Source organism: Fulmarus glacialis, unplaced genomic scaffold (assembly GCF_000690835.1).
Source record: "Fulmarus glacialis isolate BGI_N327 unplaced genomic scaffold, ASM69083v1 scaffold30941, whole genome shotgun sequence".
Taxonomy (NCBI): Eukaryota; Metazoa; Chordata; class Aves; order Procellariiformes; family Procellariidae; genus Fulmarus; species Fulmarus glacialis.
Window position 1 is genome coordinate 4,823 of NW_009195183.1, and position 20,451 is coordinate 25,273.

The following is a 20,451-nucleotide window of genomic DNA, read 5'->3' on the forward strand; positions in this document are numbered from 1 at the left end:
CTGTTTTCCGGGAGATGGCTGAACCCCTGCCTGCCGATGGGAAGCAGTGAATGAATTCCTTGTTTTGCTTCGCTTGCGTGCGCAGCTTTTGCTTCCCCTATTATACTGTCTTTATCTCAACCCACGAGTTTTCTCACTTTTACACTTCCGATTCTCTCCCCCATCTCAACAGGGGGGAGCGAACGAGCGGCTGTGTGGGCCTTAGTTGCTGGCTGGGGTTCAACCACGACACTATTTTACAGATTATGAGATAAATACAGAAAGTGTGCAGCCATTCAAGTTACAGAACCAGGGTTTATACTTCCTCATCTGTCCTGTGCCCAGGCAATCTCTACTGTTTTATAAAGTATTAATACATATATTGTATGATTTCTACATGAGCTGAGATTGAATACATTTGCAAGTATGTCCATTTTTTCACATAAATATCCCCAAAAGTGCTAAAAAAACCAGCTTGTCAGAACAATCACTGAAATATTACTAGAGCAATGCTACCTACTGATTTCTTTTTCATTTGTAACTTCACCCATTGCATAAATAAATAATAAAAATGCTTCATCAGAAAAACAGGCCATCTTGCACTAAGTAAGATTCCTTCTCTAGAACACCAAAATATGAAGTATGTATGGCACATGGCGGTAGAAAACAGGGTAACAGTATGTACTGGGTCTGGCTGGGATGAAGTTAATTTTCTTCAGAGCAGCTCGTATGGTGCTGTGGTTTAGGCTGGTGACCAAAGCAATGCTGGTAACACACTGATGTTCCAGCTATTGTTGAACAGTGTTTGCAGAGCATCAAGGCTGCCTCTGTTTCTCACTCTGCCCCACTGTGGATAGATCACTGGTGCACAAGAGGTTGGGAGGGGACACAACCAGGCAGATGACCCGAACCAACCAAAGAAATATTTCATGCTGAATAATGTCATGCTCAGCAATAAAAAAAAAAAATTAGGAAGGGGCTTAGGTAGGTTAACCATCTTTTGCGCAGGAACTGGCTGGGCATTGGTCTGCCCATGGGATGTGGTGTGTGACCGCCTTTGCATCACTTGTTTTGTTTTCTTCCTCTCTTCTGTCTTGCTTTTACTCTTCCTTTCCTCTTTCCCCATGCCACCAGGGTTAACCCACAACAAGTAACATAAAAAACCATAGTACAAGAAAGAAGATCCAGTTTTGATGTCAGCCTTGCCATACACAGTTTAAAAAACAAAGGCAATCTCATATTTCATATGGACAGTAAAGATAAGGTATACACATGTCTGAAAAGTAAAACGATTTTAAAATATTTTAAAATATTCACGTTATTCATTTTATACATTTTAGCTATCATACCTGTAAAATAAGCATGTCCTGACGGAGGTCATCTCCATGTTTGAAGATTATGCCTATGGTTTCGTTTGATAGAGCTGTTGGATCTGCACATTTAAACTCAAGCCAGAGGGGCTTCTTCTTAGATGCCATTACTTTACATTTTTCTATCTGTGAAAGACACATTTATTGCTAGCCATTGTACTCCAACATCAACACAACCAACCTTTTTACACACCAGCTACAGAGTAGTTTACCAACTTCCAATCAGTTATACCACAAGAACCACATTGAAAGCACATGAAAGGAATGGTATTCAATTGCCACATAAGGCCTCACTGAACCTGCACAACTTTTAATACTGTCCATAATAAAGGAAAAAGCATGCCTTGACTCTCTGAAACTGGATTTAGCTTGTAAATCTGCTTCAGATAGAAACCAGGAATAAGATTCTGACAAAACTAGCAAATAATGGACCCTCACAACAGCACTCTGACAGGTGCTTTGCAAAACCAGAACATAATCATTGTCCAATGGAATTTACTACATTATCCACCCTTGTGACTTCTAGCAGCTTCAGTTATTCCAGATTCTTGATTCAACTCCCTTAGCAAATCATTCAAATTCATGGGGAAAATGGCATTTGTGAAACTAATTTAACATAATCATTCATAAAATAAGAAAATAAATTCCCTATTTAGTTTTATGACATTTTTAATCTTGAGAAATTCAGCAGTGAAACTACTGAAATTGCATGATTTCAAATGTTTTCTCAACTAATTACGTCTAATACAACTGTAGTATGTAATACTTTCTATTCCGGAATTCCTGGTTCATTGTTGAACATTACTATGTACAATAAAGCCATCTAAAATAATAAAAGCAATTGTACATTAGTGTTTGAGAGCTGACAGAATCGATGACATCAGAGAAGAGTATTTTGGAACATTCATGTTTCATAGATTGAGGTTCTGAGCTTGTAGTTTAAAACAAAACAGTTTTTACCACCCTTACTTTTAAAAAGGACTAGTCAAATTTCAGGGTTTGAAGATTATGGACAAGTAGCACTTGCTAGAATGAAGATGAAATGAAAGCTTACCAATACAGTTTGTTATATCAAATATTTTTGTTCATATAGTTTTTGGGGAAAAAAAAAAAGGCTCTAACCCATCTATTTTTGGACATAACTACCTTCCCTCATGAAGCTATTGCTTCCTTCATCTAGGAAGGTCCTGGTAGGGCTGAGTATTTCCTAAGTGAAGGAAAACTAGAAAATCCAGAAAGATCTTTTATTTTATTTTGAAATCCACTTTTTGTCATGCAGTTGGTGATTTTTGTACACAAAAAACTAAAGAGAGAGAAATACAATCAAGAAAATAATATTTAAGAAGCCACAAATTCTGTATTTTTGACTAAACAATGTTTGAATTTACTTCTGTAGTGACAGTACCTCAGTCATGCCCAACTGGGAGGTGTTTAACCCTCTCAGCTTAAAGATAGTCTAGCTTATAGCCTGTCTATCAAGGCACAGGTTTATTTAACAGAAACATGGCCAGATCTGGACAACTAATATCAGTTACCCAAATGAGTACCCTACTATTTGGCAATTCCTTAGGTTGGATGGTTTGTCTGTCCTCAGCTAAGAGAAAAAACATGGGATTCTTTTCTTGTAGGCTCCTTGCTGCACATCCAGTAAATCCAAGGATCTTCACTGTGCTTCTTTACCCAAACCTCACATTGCATAGTAGATGCATGAGCCAATTCCCTTTCACTACACATCTGCTGATTTACTAATCTTGTTTTTAACTCTGAGTCGACATAAGCCACTGCAATCTCACCACAAAACTGGAGGCAGCAACACAGAAAAGCCAAGTATTTCTTAATGTATTTCTATCAAAATCTTAATGTATTTTCTAATAAAAGCAACAAAAGCAACACAGAGATATTGAAAAATCAGAAATAGGTAAGGTAGACATTTTTGTTGGTAAGATAAAGGTCCGGACCTAAACTTTAATGACAGATGTGAATCAGGCTAAGACAGAGAAAGTAACTGGAGGAACAGAAACTGAATACCCCAAAGCCCCTGAAGTCAGATAGAAGAGTTTTATACAGGTATTTAATGTAAAAAAAGTCAGTTACCTGGTTAAATCCTGGATTAAACTAATGGAAAAATCATAATTGTCATTTAATGATTAGGATTTTACGGGTTGTTGCATTTTTTTAGTGCATGGTGGCATGTCACTACATTTAGAAAAATGCTAACAGCTTTGGAAACAAAAACTTACTGAGTCCATGAAAAGTCATTGTATTCACAGTGAAATAAGACCTTTAGACATATTAGCAAAAATTTTTACCAAACGACACATACTTGCAAATAGGAGATTTTTTTCGAAAAGGATTTGTAGAAACTCAGAATATACTTACCACTAGGGCTCCTGCTCTTAGCCCAGGATCATACGGAACTCTAAAACTTTCTGGAAGTTTGCTGCTCTGTAGTTTTTCAAGCTTTTGTCTCAGCTGTGCAATAACTGCAATTACAAGTAAGAAAACACAATGAAATCAAAAGTTGGAAGGCAAAAAAGTCACAGATAATCAAACTTGTTAAGCATCATGATTTAGCTAAAAACCTTCTCCATTTAGCTACTTTTAAAATTGCTTTCCTCAAGGATCTCCTGATTTGAGGAACGGAGAAAGACTCTTTTAACTTGCACTATTAATGGTCAGGGCTGTTTCAGATACCTAAAGGTAAAGTCTTCAAGCACCTCACAAGTCATATGCCCTCTACACAGTGTTAAAAGCACTGCACAGTGCTTGGTGTTCTTCTGAAGACTCAGGAGATTACATTAAAATGTCACCTTTCATTTAAATAAAAAAACAAAACAAAACAAAACACAGCACAACACACCAAAAAATATTTTGCCCTTATAACTGCCAAGGAAATGTTGAACTACCTACCCCAAAGGCTCAGAAGGAGGAGGCATTTAAAAGCACCTCACATTTCCAGTATTATTTTGACCTACCTCATTGCTCTTGCAGACAGACTCGTGGCTTTTGAATTCTTGGAGTCAATTATACTGTAACCATAAGGACTCCAACTATAGAGATACTGAATTTCCTATCCTCCTAAAACTCATTTCATAGTGCAGCCTTGTTAATCTCACATTCCAGTAAGAAGAAAATTTGCTGTATATTTACACAAGAATTTTAATGTTCATATATAAACTGAATCTTTTCATTCATAAAACCTCAAGCTTCTGAATCTTCAGCTTAGAACAGTATGCATTATACTACATATGACGCACTGTGTTCATCTCAGCTAGCAGGTGTTAGCAGCATAAGCAATACACTGGGTATTACCCTTCATTAGGACAAAGACCTGAACACTGTTCTAAAAGAAACTGCAGCTACACAGCAGAGGCTGTTCAAGTAATTTTGGAGATAAAAAGTAAAGAACAAAACAAACTGTCATGAGAAAGCTAGATGTGGACCTGGACACTTAATATACAAAATCATAAAATCATACAACTGTAGAATGGTTTGGGTTGGAAGGGACCTTTAAAAGTCATCTAGTCCAACCCCGCTGCAGTGAGCAGGGACATCTTCAACTAGAGCAGGTTGCTCAGAGCCCCGTCCAACCTGACCTTGAATGTTTCCAGGGATGGGGCATCTACCACCTCTCTAGGCAACCTGTTCCAGTGTTCCACCACCCTCACTGTAAAAAATTTCTTCCTTATATCTAGTCTAAATCTACCCTCCTTTAGTTTAAAACCATTCCCCCTTGTCCTATCGCAACAGGCCCTGCTAAAAAGTCTGTCCCCATCTTTCTTATAAGCCCCCTTTCAGTATTGAAAGGCTGCAATAAGGTCTCCCTGAAGCCTTCTCTTCTCCAGGCTGAAGAACCCCAACTCTCTCAGCCTTTCTTCATAGGAGAGGCGTTCCACCCCCCTGATCATTTTTGTGGCCCTCCTCTGGACCCGCTCCAACAGGTCCATGTCTTTCTTGTGCTGAGGGCTCCAGAGCTGGATGCAGTACTGCAGGTGGGGTCTCACCAGAGCGGAGTAGAGGGGCAGAATCACCTCCCTTGACCTGCTGGCCACACAGGTCTTTTGATGCAGCCCAGGATATTGTTGGCTTTCTGGGCTGCAAATGCACATTGCCGGCTCATGTCCAGAAAATGAAGACATTTCAAAAGTTGCTATCAAATTAAGAAAGTCAAGCCAAAAGAATTACCTGAGAACTCACAGAACACAAATGTTGCACTTATTCTAAAGCCTTTTAGAAAAGAACTACTTAGCAGTGCCAGGTGACCAATGTGGTATCTCCTCTGGTAAAAAATAAATAAATCTGACAGCAAGATACAGGAGCTAGTAAGTGGACTTTATAATTAGACACCTTTCAAACAAAACAAAACAAAACAAACCCAAAAAACCCCTAGGTTGTAGTAACTTGGATCATGAAACAGCTTTCTAAAATGTAACTATTGATTTCCTAGACAAATCTAGCTTGATTTCAGTAAGTCTCCTCATTGTAATGTAATGTAATTTGAAAATTGCATGCCAACCAATTGAAGCCAGTAAAGATTAGGAATTAGCCGATTTTAAAACGCAAGTGAAGGTGCTTGCTGAAACAATTTCAAGTTGATCTGGCTTAAGAACAAAGTGCTATGCATTTTAAGAGAAGAAACAGCTGCATAGACACATTCTTGGGAGACAAATCATCTAACAGAACGGTGATGAAAGCAGATAATCCTGTGCAAGCTGTAATATTATGATCTTAAGAATGTATTTATTTATTATTACTCACTATGTTCAAATATAAGCAAAGAGATTACATGAAAAGTTAAAGAAACAGTTTGACAGCATGATTGCTACCTGACTAGTATGGACCTAACAGGAAGGAATTTATTCTTTAAAAAAATCCACAAATACTGGAGGAAGAAAAATATATACAAGAATTAGATGAGGCTGCATGACAGAATGAAATGAAACAGTCCAAAACATTCAGACTGAAAATATAAACAACTATGAACATTAGAAATGATGGGGCAAAAAAGAAGCAATAAACTAAAGAAGAAATTTTAGGATATAAATTTTTAAAAATGTAAGAAGTAGAGGGTGCCTGTAGGAAAAATCATATCCTCAATAATCCAAGAATAAATTAAATTAGATATAGCATTAGTAGGACACTCCACAGTTGCAGGAAGCCTTATTCAGTGAAAATGTCAATTATGTAAGTCATTTTTCAATGTTCTGCTGTATGTTACAAAGATTCTTTAACTTCAAAACCTGGTGGGTGTTAATGTGATTGCTTTCTCTTGAAACTTTTCTTCTTTGCCCACATATCCTTCAAAGATATTATAGAAACCACTGCTGTGAGACACACGTACATCTGCAGGCTGTAAAGTTTCTTTCCAAAACATGAGATTCTGACCAAATATATTTAGATTATAGAGCATTTTAAGATAAATTTTAGAAAGTTGTTTAGAAAGAATATTTTATACGGGGGTTCAGTAAGTCCTCTAAATCACACTATGTGGTAAGGTAACTGATATTACATTATATATTGAAGAATAAACGCGTATTTCCTTCAAATTTCTTTTGAAACACAGCTACTTCTGCATAACCAGAGTGGAATGGCTTTCCGAACCAAGAGCTTCCCGGCCTGGAAGATACCAGGCTGAACACGCAGGAAGAGCTGGTCTCTCTACAGCTTTTAGAATTTAGATATTGTCATATGTCTTCTCGCACTTACTCCCAACACCAAGCAACTAACAGGAATGATGACAAACAAGCTTTTAAGGGAGTCGGGGGGCGGGGGGGGAAAGGGCAGGCAAAACCCAGAGGTAAACAGGCATTGCATAAACCTACTGTGGCTTCCAAAGCAGTGCTTACAGGGACTAGAAATAGTAAGACCACATCCGTGCCTCACAGGACTCCTATTCAGCACATCACAAAACCCCGAAGATGTGCTCTGTATAATCACTGCTGATCCACCAGCTACTTTCATGGCCTAGCAGAGGCTGTACTGGACTCCTCCCCAGCTTTCCTGCCAGGAGTCTTTTAGTGACTGCTTAGGGTAAGGCTGTGTTTCTTGGCAAGTGTCACTTTTTCTCTTTATTTCCAGTTAACATCTGTGTTCTGGGTTGTTTCTTTCTTCAGTGCTGGCATTCAGCTAAGGGTTATGTACAAGAACTTAGCTGCTTCCCGGTTGCATGGCATGAGGTTCAAGAAGATAAGCCAAAGCACCGGAATGTACTGTCTACAAAATTGATATTCTTCCCCTTTTGGGGTGGAACGAGCAAACAAATGTATTATTGGTTCAATCACTATCAACTTACACTGGCATTTTAAAAGAAGTAATAATGATGCCTTTTGACAGTAATTTATCCATGAATTTTCAAAATAAACAGTACAATTTGCTGCCTAGATTTTCACACCCAAAGAGAAAACACAGTATTATTACAAACGAAGAAATGCCTGTTAGCAAATACCTTGAGAAGTGACATCATACTTTTCTGCAGAAACTGATTTTATCTCCATTGTGACTTTATGCAGCAATTCAATTACTTGAACTTGCTTCATGAAATCGTGTAGCATTGCTTTTCCACAGCCCCTAAGATAGGCTTCTAGGATGACCGCAAACCTCTGTTGGTAATGCATGGACTGGGCAATCTCGCTTCTTAAGAACCAAAACAAGAAGTGACCAATTCTTTTGTTCTGGAGGTGGAAAAAAATACTACAATCAGCATGCATTTATTAATAATGCCAGTAACTTTAGCATAAGTTGGCTGTATTTTGAAATACTTACTCTCAAACCCCGTTTTAGCAGAAATCTGGCTAATGCACTGTCATGATATGGCTCAAATTTCACAGCCTGAGGAATACAAACATAGAAGACATGTTATTAACATGTTTAAGATCCCGTTGCACTTATACTTTACCAATCACATCTAGAGAGCGCATTGCTGCAAGAGGAGAAAATGTATAACAAATTAGTTCACTTGAGGAAACAAAGTCGAAAAAAAACAAAGCAAGGCTTCTCTGTGTTTGATTCAAGAAGCACTTCTTATTCGCAACAGGTTCTTTTCAAGTACATTATTAATGCGACAAAGAAAGCAACGCAGGGACTAGCTAACCAGCGAGACCGATCTGACCTCATGAAGGCACGTGAACAAAGCAACATCATTCTCAGGCCATAGTAAAAACCAGCAAGATCAGAAAACAGCCTGCAGTCTGACTGACACAGAGAAGTCTTGGAAAGTTTATTGCCGAATGAAATGATGTATTTGAAATCATTCTTTAATGGAAATTTTCAATAATAAAGCACTGGTTTTTGACAACATCCACCACTTTGGGAGTGGGGCACCAGGGTTCTCTGCTGGGTTCCCCAGCAAGCACGGGATACAGGGGCAGCTTTTCAGAGCACCTAATCTCAGGCATTCTGGCCTTTAGCCCCTAAATGAACCACAAAATAGAATAAAGGCTCTGATGCACATCCTATGTTAATGGAGTACAATCAAGAGAAAGACTTCACCAGAGCTTTTTTTTTTTAATGACTCTGTGAGCACAGATGTATTTTTTCTCTTCCAACAGTCGCTCCCCTCCACCCAAGCCCACAGATATTTCTGAGCTACTGCCAAAAAAGGGTGGAAACAAAAAGTCAGCAACTTTTTTGAAGTGTAAGGATTAGAATTTTTTTGCTGTTATTCTCCCCCCCAACCCAATAACCAAGTGAATTAGTCTACCAGAAAACTATCACACTTCCTGGTACTGGGCTCTGCCAGGGAACTTGTACACTTCAAGTGTTTTTTCCAGCAGGTTCTTTCCCATTACTTGAGGGACTCAATTTTATAGGAGGTTTGTATTAAGATTAATGGGGTGAAAAAGATATGCGTGTATATCCCACGGCAAGAAAAAAGAAATAAGAAGCATACAATCTCTGGAATAGAGTCACAAAATCCCTGTCATGGACTGAGGGGGTTGGTGAACGGCTTCAGGTTCTGGAAACACAGCGCCAGGAAGCGGCACGTAGGGAGATTAAGGGAAAACAAAGGGATGTGCAGAAAGCCGGGTGCATGCAGCATGCTCAGCTTTCAAAAGCAACAAAGTATGCAAACCTCTAGCGATAGTTATTCAACAGAATATAAAGGCTCTTTCAAGATCACTGCAGTCTGCAGCTTGCAAAGAAGCAACCAAGCCATCAGCAGAGGTCTACTAATTCATCAAACAAATCACAGGGTTTGATAAACTCTTAAAAGTACTGTGGCACGCAGTTTTATTTTTTATTATTAAAATATCAACACTATTTCTGAAATGCAAATTGACCTGTGGGTTTATTGAACAGAAAAAAAAGAAGAAAAAAAAAATTGCGCTTTTTCACTCAACCTTCTAGAATGAACCAACTTATAAAAATGCTACGAAGACTTCTTTCCAGCTGCTGGCTAAGAGACAGATAAGAAAGCCAAGCACCAGACTTGCCCTTCTACAGTATCATAATTCTGCAAGAACTGTCTTGACCGTCTCTGCAATACTGTTTTATTTCCCCAAGCAACACCATCTTATTTAGGAAAGATAATGAGAACTCACAAACATAAACTGATTTTAAAATATATAGATCCTTTTACTTTGTGTATGAGATTATGAGGTATGAGGGTTTTTTAACAAAAATTAATTTTCACTGCAACAAGGCACCTAAAAGCAATAATTGTTAGATAAATTCAAATGGATTTGCTTACAGTTCCAAGAAAGCCCATTAAAAACCTCATTCTGGTATATACTTTGCTGAATGTTCTCAGTGCATGTCCCTGAAAAACAATTTAAGAATGAAATACAGCCAAACAACCGGCCATTGCTTCAAAACAAAACCTCCTTATATTAAGATTGCAAATACATTTTAACATAAAAGAATATTAGAAAAATGTATTATGAGCATCCTTATTATGCTTATGTTTTAGAAACAATTATTTTAAAAAAGTCAATACCATTTTTCTTTTTTCTTGACAGAGTCAAATGTCAACATTTGAATAGCAACAATAAAAGCTAGCCATTAAAAAACGTCTGGTACTTCATCAGGTCCCTGCACGTACCTTTGCCTTGTCAATTACGCAGAAGAAGAGCTTTACTCACTGCCATATACAAGCAGTACAGTCGTTCGTGTTTGTTTTGCAATGGATTTTGTTGTATTTCAACTATCCTATCCATGTTTTATCAACTGCACAGAGAACAACAGACCTTTATAGGAAGCTCAGTAGGTTTATTTAAGGCATCGCTGCTCTATTTGGGATAAACCTGGGGGGAAACAAAATGTTTGTTTGATTTCTAACACTCCTGGGAGGTAAAATGGGAATATCCTGTGCAGAGTGAAATAAGCCATAAAGCTTTCATGAAGGCACGCATGTGAAAAGTGATGACCGTTTGCTGAAGGGACATCTCGGATGTGTCCCTTAGAACAGAGGAATGGCTGACTTCCATTCTCTGAAAAATGTGGATTTTCAAATACACTGTGGTACCAATACTTTGCTGCAGGATGCTGACGGCCTATGCTCTGTTGTTAGCCAAGGAAGGAAAGACAAGGAAGTAGCAGAGAGGTAAAAGTTGGGATTTAGTATTTTTTTCCTTTTTAGGGATGGCAATCTTTTAATTTCTTACTACATCTCTTACTAAAAATGACACAGTAATGTTAAGCTACTATGATTTTATGCTACAGTAATTTAATTTACCGTTAGAGATTTTTATTCTTTTTAAAACTCTCCAGATTTGTACTTCCTGAAAACAAATAATTTCAAAAACAAATGGAAAAAACCCAGTATTTTCCCCATTCTCTCAGGCACTTTGATCTCAACTAATCACCATCCCAAACCCCTAATTTGGATACAAAAGCGAGTAAAATTGCTGAGCCACATGTAGACAGCAAAAGCCAAGCATATATATAGCAGCAGGTACGTGGGAGGCCCAATGAGGTAACCGTAGCGACTCCTTTGGTTAATGCAGAAGTGCATAAATTCTGCCTGGGGAGCCTAATCTTCAGACAAGCAAACACAAGGCTAAAAAGGCCTTGTTTAAAGTGCTAGTGATGCGCAGAAAAATCTGAAATACTAACTTCATTTTTCTGGGAACCTGGGCTCTCTCTGAACCCACAGAAATTAAAAGCCCCAACCCGCAGCTTCCCCAGCTGCAGCAGTTCCTTTTTTTTTTTGAATGCCAATTTCATCCTCTGATTCTGTGAAAAAAGAACATGCCGCTCTATGGGGCAACAGCCTTTCCGCATGAACCAGGGCCCTGTCGGGTGTGGGAAGCCTGCAGAGACGCCTTGCTTCAGGCGATGCGTTTACCAGGAAGAACTGCAGGGTTACACCTTTCATCAGCTATCAGACGTGACTTTGCCGCTGACAGGCTGCCCAGCTCCAGCACAGCATTGCAAAAAAGCAAACAAACCAATTTTCTTGTATAACTGATATAAAACTTCCTGGCAGACCCGCACACAAAGCGCTTCAAGTCGATAGAGTGGTGATTCATTGCCATTAAAAGCACAATTTTTCACCCAACTTCCCAGAATGAATTAATCTTATTATGGAGTCCTAGCAACCCTTTATTTACTTCTCAAAATTTTTTGGAAGCTTCTAGATAAATTTGGTCCTCTTAACAGTACCAGATTGAAGTCATTGCAATGTACTATGTAATTACACTGTTACTCTTGACCTAAAACCCAATCCCAGATTTTTCTTCAGGTCTTGCCCGTGTCAACATCTGCCTTTACTTTCTTTCTGTCTACACACTTTCTAAACTGTTGGTAAAGCCAGTCAACAGTTCTTCAGTGCTGTGTGATTCAGACCTGATACGAACAGGATTAGAGACAGCACAGTTAGGATTTGCTCCCATCATAGCTGTGCTAGTGTTGACGATTTCCAGAAAAACATACTACTGTAAACACAAGACGCAAATTGTAAGACACAAGGCAATAGTAACACAAAAATAACAACATAGGCAAAAGCCGAAATGTAGAAAGTGTTTTTTGGGTTAATTTGGTTACTACCACTGCTTTGACTAAACACTGAAGACTTCAAAACCAGGGATTACTAACTAGACCTACCGAGATGGGAATGATGATGTGGTAATGCAAATATTCCCAAAAGGCAGAGTTCAAGAATGCAAATACACCTTACCTGCACAAGCTGTAAAAGATAATGAAGAACATCATCATCTTCTAAACTTTCCAGTTTTTGAACTGCCATGGCTCGGACATTTTCATCCGAAAAGTTACAGTCCAGAAGTTGCATTGTGAGTCCAACATCTAAAGTGCTTTGATCCCAAACCTCCTTTTTAGCTAGCAGCTGGTATGTTTTGGCCACTATTTCTTGTTGTCCCCATTTCACAGAGCTAAGCAGCTTAGGATACGCCTTGGGGTGCTTTATGCTTTCATATCTGAAGTGCCACAATAGTTCTTTGTCCTCAGGAGAAAGTGGATTAAGTGGGTCTGTTGCTATGATCTCTTCAAGTTGCTTGCGAAGCTGGTTGGGCATTTCAGCTCGTGTCCTATCCCCTTGGGGGTCTGATGTTATCCTGTGCTTGGGCAAGGCAATTGGGTGACAATATTTGTCCAGCACAATAGAGATCGCCATTGAGTTTTCTTTATCCGGGTTAGTTGCTGATGTGAGTTTGTCTGCATTGATACTTCCTTGTTCTTCCCCCTTGCCTGGAATTTTCCACATGTGGAGCACATACTCCCCACTTCGTAGCAAGAAACGGTGATCTATCAACAAAAGATTTACATAATAGAGAAGCTGAGTTTTGCATTTTGAATCAGAGTTGGGGGATTCATGTGACTGAAGGTTCGTCTTTGTGGACAGTCCCTGTGCTTTGCCGCAGTATATCTGAAGATTCAGGAGTGCTCCTTTAGGCAAATCCTTGATTTTGATATCAAACTCCAACCAAATATTCCACAGAACCTCTTCAGTAAAAGGCTTCGATGAAGTCCTCCTCTGTGAAAGGAGCTGCTGCCCGTGTTGAATGTTAGCCTCCACAAACACAGTAAGATCAGTATTTCTCGGTAAAACTGGGATATCAATGCCAATTATTTTCACCCTAAATTTCCTATTACAATCCCACAAAGAGATAGTGAAGACTCTCTCATGATCTTTTCCATCTATTGTCAATTGTTCATGATACCCTGTAACTCCTGTACAGTCATCCACCAAGGGCCACTCTTCCTTCTGAACCTCATCCTCATTCGGGTCAGGGGGATTGTCTAAGACAAGGTGGATTTCTTCCCCATTCTTAAGGCACTGTCTTATCCAGTGAAAATCTTTGATTGGTGTCTCTCCAGTAATGTACTCATCTCTGCCACAAATCCTGAGAACAAAATCCAATTCACTATGATCTTCAGGAATGTCCATCAAAGACTTTTTCTTTGCCATTTTTGTGAAAAAGCTGTGGAGAATCGTATCTGGAGTGTCATCTATTGACACTTTAATTTTTTGGCTAGTTGTTCCTCTATGTATGATTATGAAAATGTTATTATTAGTGATCTTTTTAAATAAATATTCTGGGAGTGGCTTAGATGTAGTCCAGGGGTGCATTGCATACAATTTAGGATCTCTACAGGCTACCTCTATCATTCGTGGAGTGACTAATCTGCGACGGGTAAATTCTAGTTCATCATCATGCACGTTGCTTACATCAGTGACATCATAACCAATTAAATCGTTAAGTTGCCGCTGAAATTCCTGAACTTCTTCTGATGGTTTTTGTTTCTGGACAACATAGATCTTGCCTACCTTTTTCTGTAACACTTTCCAGTACAGTATGCAGTCCAATGTCTGTAATACTTGATGTTTATCATAAATTTCATACCATTGCCCTTTCTTCTGATACTGCAGAATAAATTGATCCGGGGTGAATGCGTGGTAGAAATCTGTGGTTTGACTCATCTCTATTGCACGCATCCAAATCTGTGCTTTCATTTGCTCAACTGTACAGTTGCCAGCTATTTCGAGTAACATCATTTCTGGTACTTTAGTATGTTTATTGCTTGTAGGTAAAATGAACTCAATGGATATCAGTTCCATTGACGACAAATTACTCGATGTACAATGAGGTTTCATTCTTCTTCTCCTTCGTTTGTTTTCTTCTCTCATAATAACGGGCTGTTCATAATCCCCCAACTCCATGCCAGAAGAAATCTAGCAAAACATACAAATACTTGATTACTTTCTCATTTACATTTTTCTTTACTCTTATTTTTTAACTCTTCTTAATTAAAATCACAGGCCAGTCAAAATCCTGCTATGTATATGCTTTTTACATTTCCCCTTGCCCTTAATTTCTGGTGATAAATACTTGATTTACATAAACCACCTCAGATGTAATCTATTCAATTCAATACCAAATATTAAAAAAAACCCCAACCCTCCAATGATTAAATAATTAAAATAGAGCTTTTAAACAGCCTTCCCAGATTTCACTGAGGATAAGCAGTCTGACTATATATTTCCTCCATACTGATTTGTTCTTGCTTCTATTTGATCAAGCACTGATTCTTCTGCTGCCTCATCTGTTTTGATGCTGCTGATATTAAGTGGATTTTCATAGAAATCAAAAGATACGCTACTGTGTATGAGCAGAACGCGATCCCACCGAGCTCCAGGAACGACAGAAAGTAACAAAACAAGCAATTTATTTGCGGACTGGAGAGAGCTGAGCCTATTCCCATTTTTCTCTGCCTCTCTTTTTAGTGATGAGGAATAAGGACTTACACCAAAAAAAGCCCTTAGGATTCAAAAATCAGGGACTACTTCTGAAGACAGATATTTAACATGCATCTAAATTCACGCCTAGTATCCTTAGATGTGCTTCTTTTAAATAAATCAATTCACCAGACTGATAACATCCATCCATTTTAAAAGTAAACACTTCCAGTATAAATTATTAGTTTATTACAGAAGAAAAAACGCCCAAGCTGATGCTGATTTATTACCCTATACATCAAATCACACCTAAAACACCTGTAAAACAAGTTCAAACATGAGTAGCCTACCTTATCAGCTTTCAGGAAACAAAAAATATTGTTGCTCACAGTTAACCTCCATTGAACAATATTAGTGGAAATTATTCACCGAGAGCTTGCAAGAGGAAGGCAACACTGTTACACAAGTGCACTCGCACAAGCTAAGTTACAGCAACACACTGAACTTCTTTTCCAGACAACACTCTTTACACACTAAATCTTTCTCTAACTGCTGGAAAACCTAAAACCAATGTAACGATGTCTTAGCAGATAACAAAGCAAGAAGGTAAAAATATAAAAGGTTAAACTGAAACACCACAGCATGCTAACTAAAATTCTTTTTTCAAGTTCCGGAAAGCATCAACTGTGGACACACCACCTCTATAATTGACAAAGCACAAGGAAATATTACCTGCTTATAAAATAAAGGCTGAATTGCTGAAGACGATTCATTTGTTTAATTTTTTAAGTTCCTATTTTCTTAAAGGAAGATCATTCACACAAAAAATTTCTTTGTTTAAGCTGTTCTGCTTTTCTTACTCGCCCTCGTATCCAGATGCAAAGGAAGTGCTGCACTTACCAGGAAGGAAGTTTTAACCAAGTTGATTATACATATGATTGCTCATTTAAAAAAAAGTCAGAATGCTTTTCCTGTTACAACAGTAAAAATACACTAACAGTACACCAATTTAATTTTAACACACATGCATAGAAGACATGCTTAAAGCCTTTTCAAAATAGCTAAGAATAATCCAGGCAATAAATCTAATGAATCCAAATAAAACATTTTAAAAACAATGTATTTGGGAGAGCCTAACTACTTTATAAAAGAGTTAAATAAAAATACTAGATAAAAGACAACTAAATCTGCAATGTTTCCTTATTTTTATTTTCATGGTGATAGCCCTTTGAGGACTCCCAGCTTAAATTCATTAGTTTTTTAAGACACTGACTCCATACAGTGTCACATGGAGATGGTATCTGCTAAGGATCTTGCTTGGTAACTTCAGCCATAGAACTGCTGGGCAATCTTCCTCCCAGTATTTTTAACTCATCCATTTATGATTACAAACACACAGTGAAATCCACTAGAAATGATGACTTAAGATTCAGGAAGAATTTAAACCATGGACTTTCAACCCTAATTCTTGTAGTTAACTACAACCTGAAGAGCTGTTCCTTTACTAAAAAAAATCCCCACAGGAAAAGATTTGGGAAAACGTGAACCAATCAGAAAGAAAAGACAGAAAAACCTCTAATCGTATCCTTTTTCCTTATGACTTTTCCAGTGAAATACTGACCATTTTGAAGAGCAATAGGAAGTACACATCCTACAGCAGTACATATCCTACCAAAATGATGACTCCTGAGAAGGAGAAAAAAATTATTAAACAACTGAAAGGTCTTTTAGCAACAGTGAAGTGGTGGTGTGTTTTGTTGTTTTTTTTAACATATGACACTTCCTATCTCATAAGACACCTTTCTTATTGAAAAGGGAAAAAAAAAAAAGCTCCCTCTGTATTGGCAAAAAAATCTGATAGTCTCTTACCTGCCTCCAATGTGCCACTCACAACCTCTGAAATTAACACTTGGATAAAAGTTAAACAAAGAAAATACCCTCCACTGTAGACATACCTCTCCTTTCTCAGACCATCATTTTGCTTGGCAGCTAAGATTGGTTTCTTTTTAGAGGTTATTTTTCTTAGAAGTGAGTTTGGGGAAAACACACTCTGTCCTAGCTCCCTCTACCTTTTAGAGCCAGTACTTGAAACTTCTCAAGGAAGTGGTGAAGTTGCCCTGAACATTTTGTTGCTGCCATGAAATCTACCCATCTTGGCCAAGACACCTCCAACACTCATCCTCCGCGCATGTGCAGCCTATCAGCATTCATCAGCCGCAGTCTCTGTGGCATCTCAGCACTACACACCGCTTTCCTCTCTGGTCCTCTTCTCGTCTGAAAAAAGCACTCTGTTGCTGGAAAACTTGAGCACCTGTAACCTCAACAGCAGTGCCCAGGATGACGGAGGAGAAGGAAGCAGCCGGTTTCACATAAAAAGGAAAAGGAGCTGGAGGTGTAGGAAAAGAAAAGGAGCAATGCTGAAGGGGAAAATGTGTTTTGCAAAACCTATGTTTGAAATTCCCTGACCTTGGAGAGCTTGACTTTGCAACACTTTTGCAGAGTCTGTCTTTTGAAGTATAATTTCTAAAACGTGTAATATAATTGCATATTTTTCTTCATTTAAACATAAGCAACTAGCAGCAAGGGGTTTTTCATGCGAATAGGCTACACAGATTTTTTGCATGTATCCCGTGTTCTAAAAGTCGTTGTGCTGACCCTATCAAGGAAACCTGGACTCATTTCAGTTTCATTGGGTTTTGCCAGACCTAAGAAAGCATGCTGTTTTAAAATGCCCTCATTTTGCCACCATGTGCTATGCACTTAAAGACTAATTTTTCAAACACATATACACACAAATATTCCATCTCCTGCCAAGCTATTCTAGCACTACTCCATTGATCAAGACCATCAATACAATCAAAGGCAGCATCTCTACCTCACGCAGCAGAGAACTACCCTGTACACTGCTCAATGAATGTAAATGTTTGACACTCCCATCCACTTAAAAAGACAGGTACAGCAGTACTGTGAAAGATTCAGATATTCCCCCACAAACTGCAGATACAATGCAAAATGCATGACACTTGTGTAACTGCCCATACAAGACTGTCTCTTCTCCCACATTCATTTGGGCTGTGACCTGTCATGCCTCGTCCAGTCCAGTCCAATCTCCACCTCCAGTTCAGCTCTGATCCCTTTTCATCAGCTTCAGAAGCCAGTTCTTGGAGCAATGACTGTCTCTAATCTGTCTCTGCAATGACAGACACAAAAGTGTCCCCATTCTTAGGGTTACACCAAATTGTATCTATTTTCTACTAATCCATGTGTAGGCACGGCAAAACCATATTTCTTCATGCATATGCATCAGACAACTTTGACGTTTATAATGGAAAATCATTTAAAATAACTTCCTAAAAACTTTGTCATGTCTAAGCATTACTTACAGTATTGTAAGTAAATACATTTCTATACGCCTCCTGCAACACCACCACAAAAAAAAAAAAATCACTCCTTTTTATTTTTAATTCTACTGACCCTCATCAACCCCAAATTTCCCTGTATTAGGAGAACTGTCCTACCGCTGGTCCACGAATCCTGATGGGATGCAATGGAGCAGGAGGAGGTGGTCCTGTAAAAGGTAACTAAGACAAGCAAACAGGCTCACCTTTGTCTCCAGTCATATTCCTATCTCATCACTCAGGTCAGCAAACTGGTCATAACAAGAACAACAAAAAAATTTGGTTAATTTTCAGCTGGATCAGTTCCTTGATCTGATTCATCACTTGCAGGAGTGGTAGGGCAGGGGAGGGAAGAGAAGGGAAGGGAATGGAGCCAGCGCAATTTAGGGTAACTGAGACTGAAACATAATTCACAGCAGGATTAGGAGATAAATTCATGAGTAAACTTGTTAAATGATTTGAAAACACTGGCTGAAAGGTGCCTTAAAAAGACAATGTGATATTATCATTAATTCCTTCATATATTCTGCTACAAAAAATTCAGGATATCTGTCAAACTTCACTGCTTTGTTAGGACTGTGTTAGAGTTTTACCAGTTACTTATTCTTCACCAGTTATTTTCATGCTTATTCTACATTAGTTCCTGCTTCTGGTTTAATCCACCATGTGAAAGCCTTATTTTAAAATTATTCTTTTCACTTTAGTGTGAACCCCTTCCCAGACAACATAACCTGCAAGAAAACAGGCACTCTCTAACAAAGTAAGAATTACCTTGTGCACGCTTTATGCAAATATAATAATAATCAGTTTACACTCACAGTTTCAGATGAAGTTAAATTAAAAAAAAAAACACAAACAAAACTACCATGACATGACCCAATGTTTTCCAAGCAGCACACTACATCTACTTGCCAGCATAGTCCTGTAGCAGGAGACCGCTTTGCATTTGCTGGATAGGAGTACAATATATCTTCCCTACATCTACGATGATCCAGTGCTGAACTATGCAGGCAAGATACAGCACTAACATGTTAAGCATGAACACAACAATAAAAACCACTTTGCTCAGTTCCTTTGTCAAATCCTCTAGCAACTAGCTCTCACGGGAATTAAATCAATGCAGGTTCTCATTAGAAAGTAAACTTCACAGATAATATAGTCACCTTCTTCATCAAAAAGTATACTAATCAGCAGATACAGCTCAACATCTTGGTCAGGAGGTTGTCGAGTCAATCAGACTGCTATGATGGCTGTAATATTGTCAGCACCCCCCTGCCTTCACTACAGACCTTTGCATATTTTGGTTTCTACACGAGGCATCTATTTGGGGGTGCTTCTGGAACAAACAGCAACTTCCAGCTGGTTCCGAAAATTTAGGTAAGAATTTTGGCAAAGTTCTAGATAACCGGAATTATACAAGTGACGGGTGATCTACCTCCAAACCAACACTTCACGGAGTCTGAAAACACAGAGATCACAGCTATGGCTCCTGCAGGGACACACTCACTATTTGGATACTGCCTGTCCTTTCAACTTGTGCCCGGTATTCAAATACTGATTGTTAATGGCATGATCTAATCTATACCAACAACCAACTCCCGAATACCTGCAGCTATTATTCCATACGATTCGTGGTGGGGAAAGAGCTTATGGTCTACATGTACCAGACAGACACAAGAGGTTATTATTTGTTGGATGAGGAAATACAGTTATTTGTTGTTTAAAAGCTGTGTTGTAGCAGAGCTGACTCATAGATCTTAAGACCAGAGGGAACTGCTACCACTGTCTAGTGGGATCCTTCACTATGCATTGTTTTATTCAACATACTAATCGCTTCCTCAGCAGGTTTAGCATCAAACTTGTAACTCTTGTTTGGGCCAGGATGTGAGCCGGGACCAAGGCCGAGAGGAGCCGGGACCGGGCAGCCTGCGGGGGGCTCAGCCCTTGCCTTGGGGACTGCAGTGCTGACTCCGGTCAGTCACACATGCCCTGCTGGAAGGGGGCTCTGGGCGAAGCGCTTCGCCTGCGCCAGGCCCGGGAGGCGCGACGCGGCGAGGAGCAGCGGGCC

The 20,451-nt window shown here is 38.9% G+C and overlaps 1 protein-coding gene across 1 annotated transcript in view; it reads right to left on the reverse strand.

Moving 5' to 3' along the window:
• The window catches only part of PIK3CG (phosphatidylinositol-4,5-bisphosphate 3-kinase, catalytic subunit gamma), a gene marked incomplete at its 3' end in the record, with an annotated part of 19,218 nt that extends 4,749 nt beyond the window's left edge, over nucleotides 1-14,469 (reverse strand). The window contains exons 1-5 of the mRNA XM_009588024.1: nucleotides 12,466-14,469; nucleotides 8,112-8,177; nucleotides 7,795-8,020; nucleotides 3,729-3,832; nucleotides 1,329-1,475 (exon numbers count right to left, since the gene is read on the reverse strand). Of these exons, the coding sequence (XP_009586319.1) occupies nucleotides 1,329-1,475; nucleotides 3,729-3,832; nucleotides 7,795-8,020; nucleotides 8,112-8,177; nucleotides 12,466-14,469 (2,547 nt within the window). The remainder of the gene's footprint in view (nucleotides 1-1,328; nucleotides 1,476-3,728; nucleotides 3,833-7,794; nucleotides 8,021-8,111; nucleotides 8,178-12,465) is intronic.
• Between the last annotated feature and the right edge of the window lie 5,982 nt (nucleotides 14,470-20,451).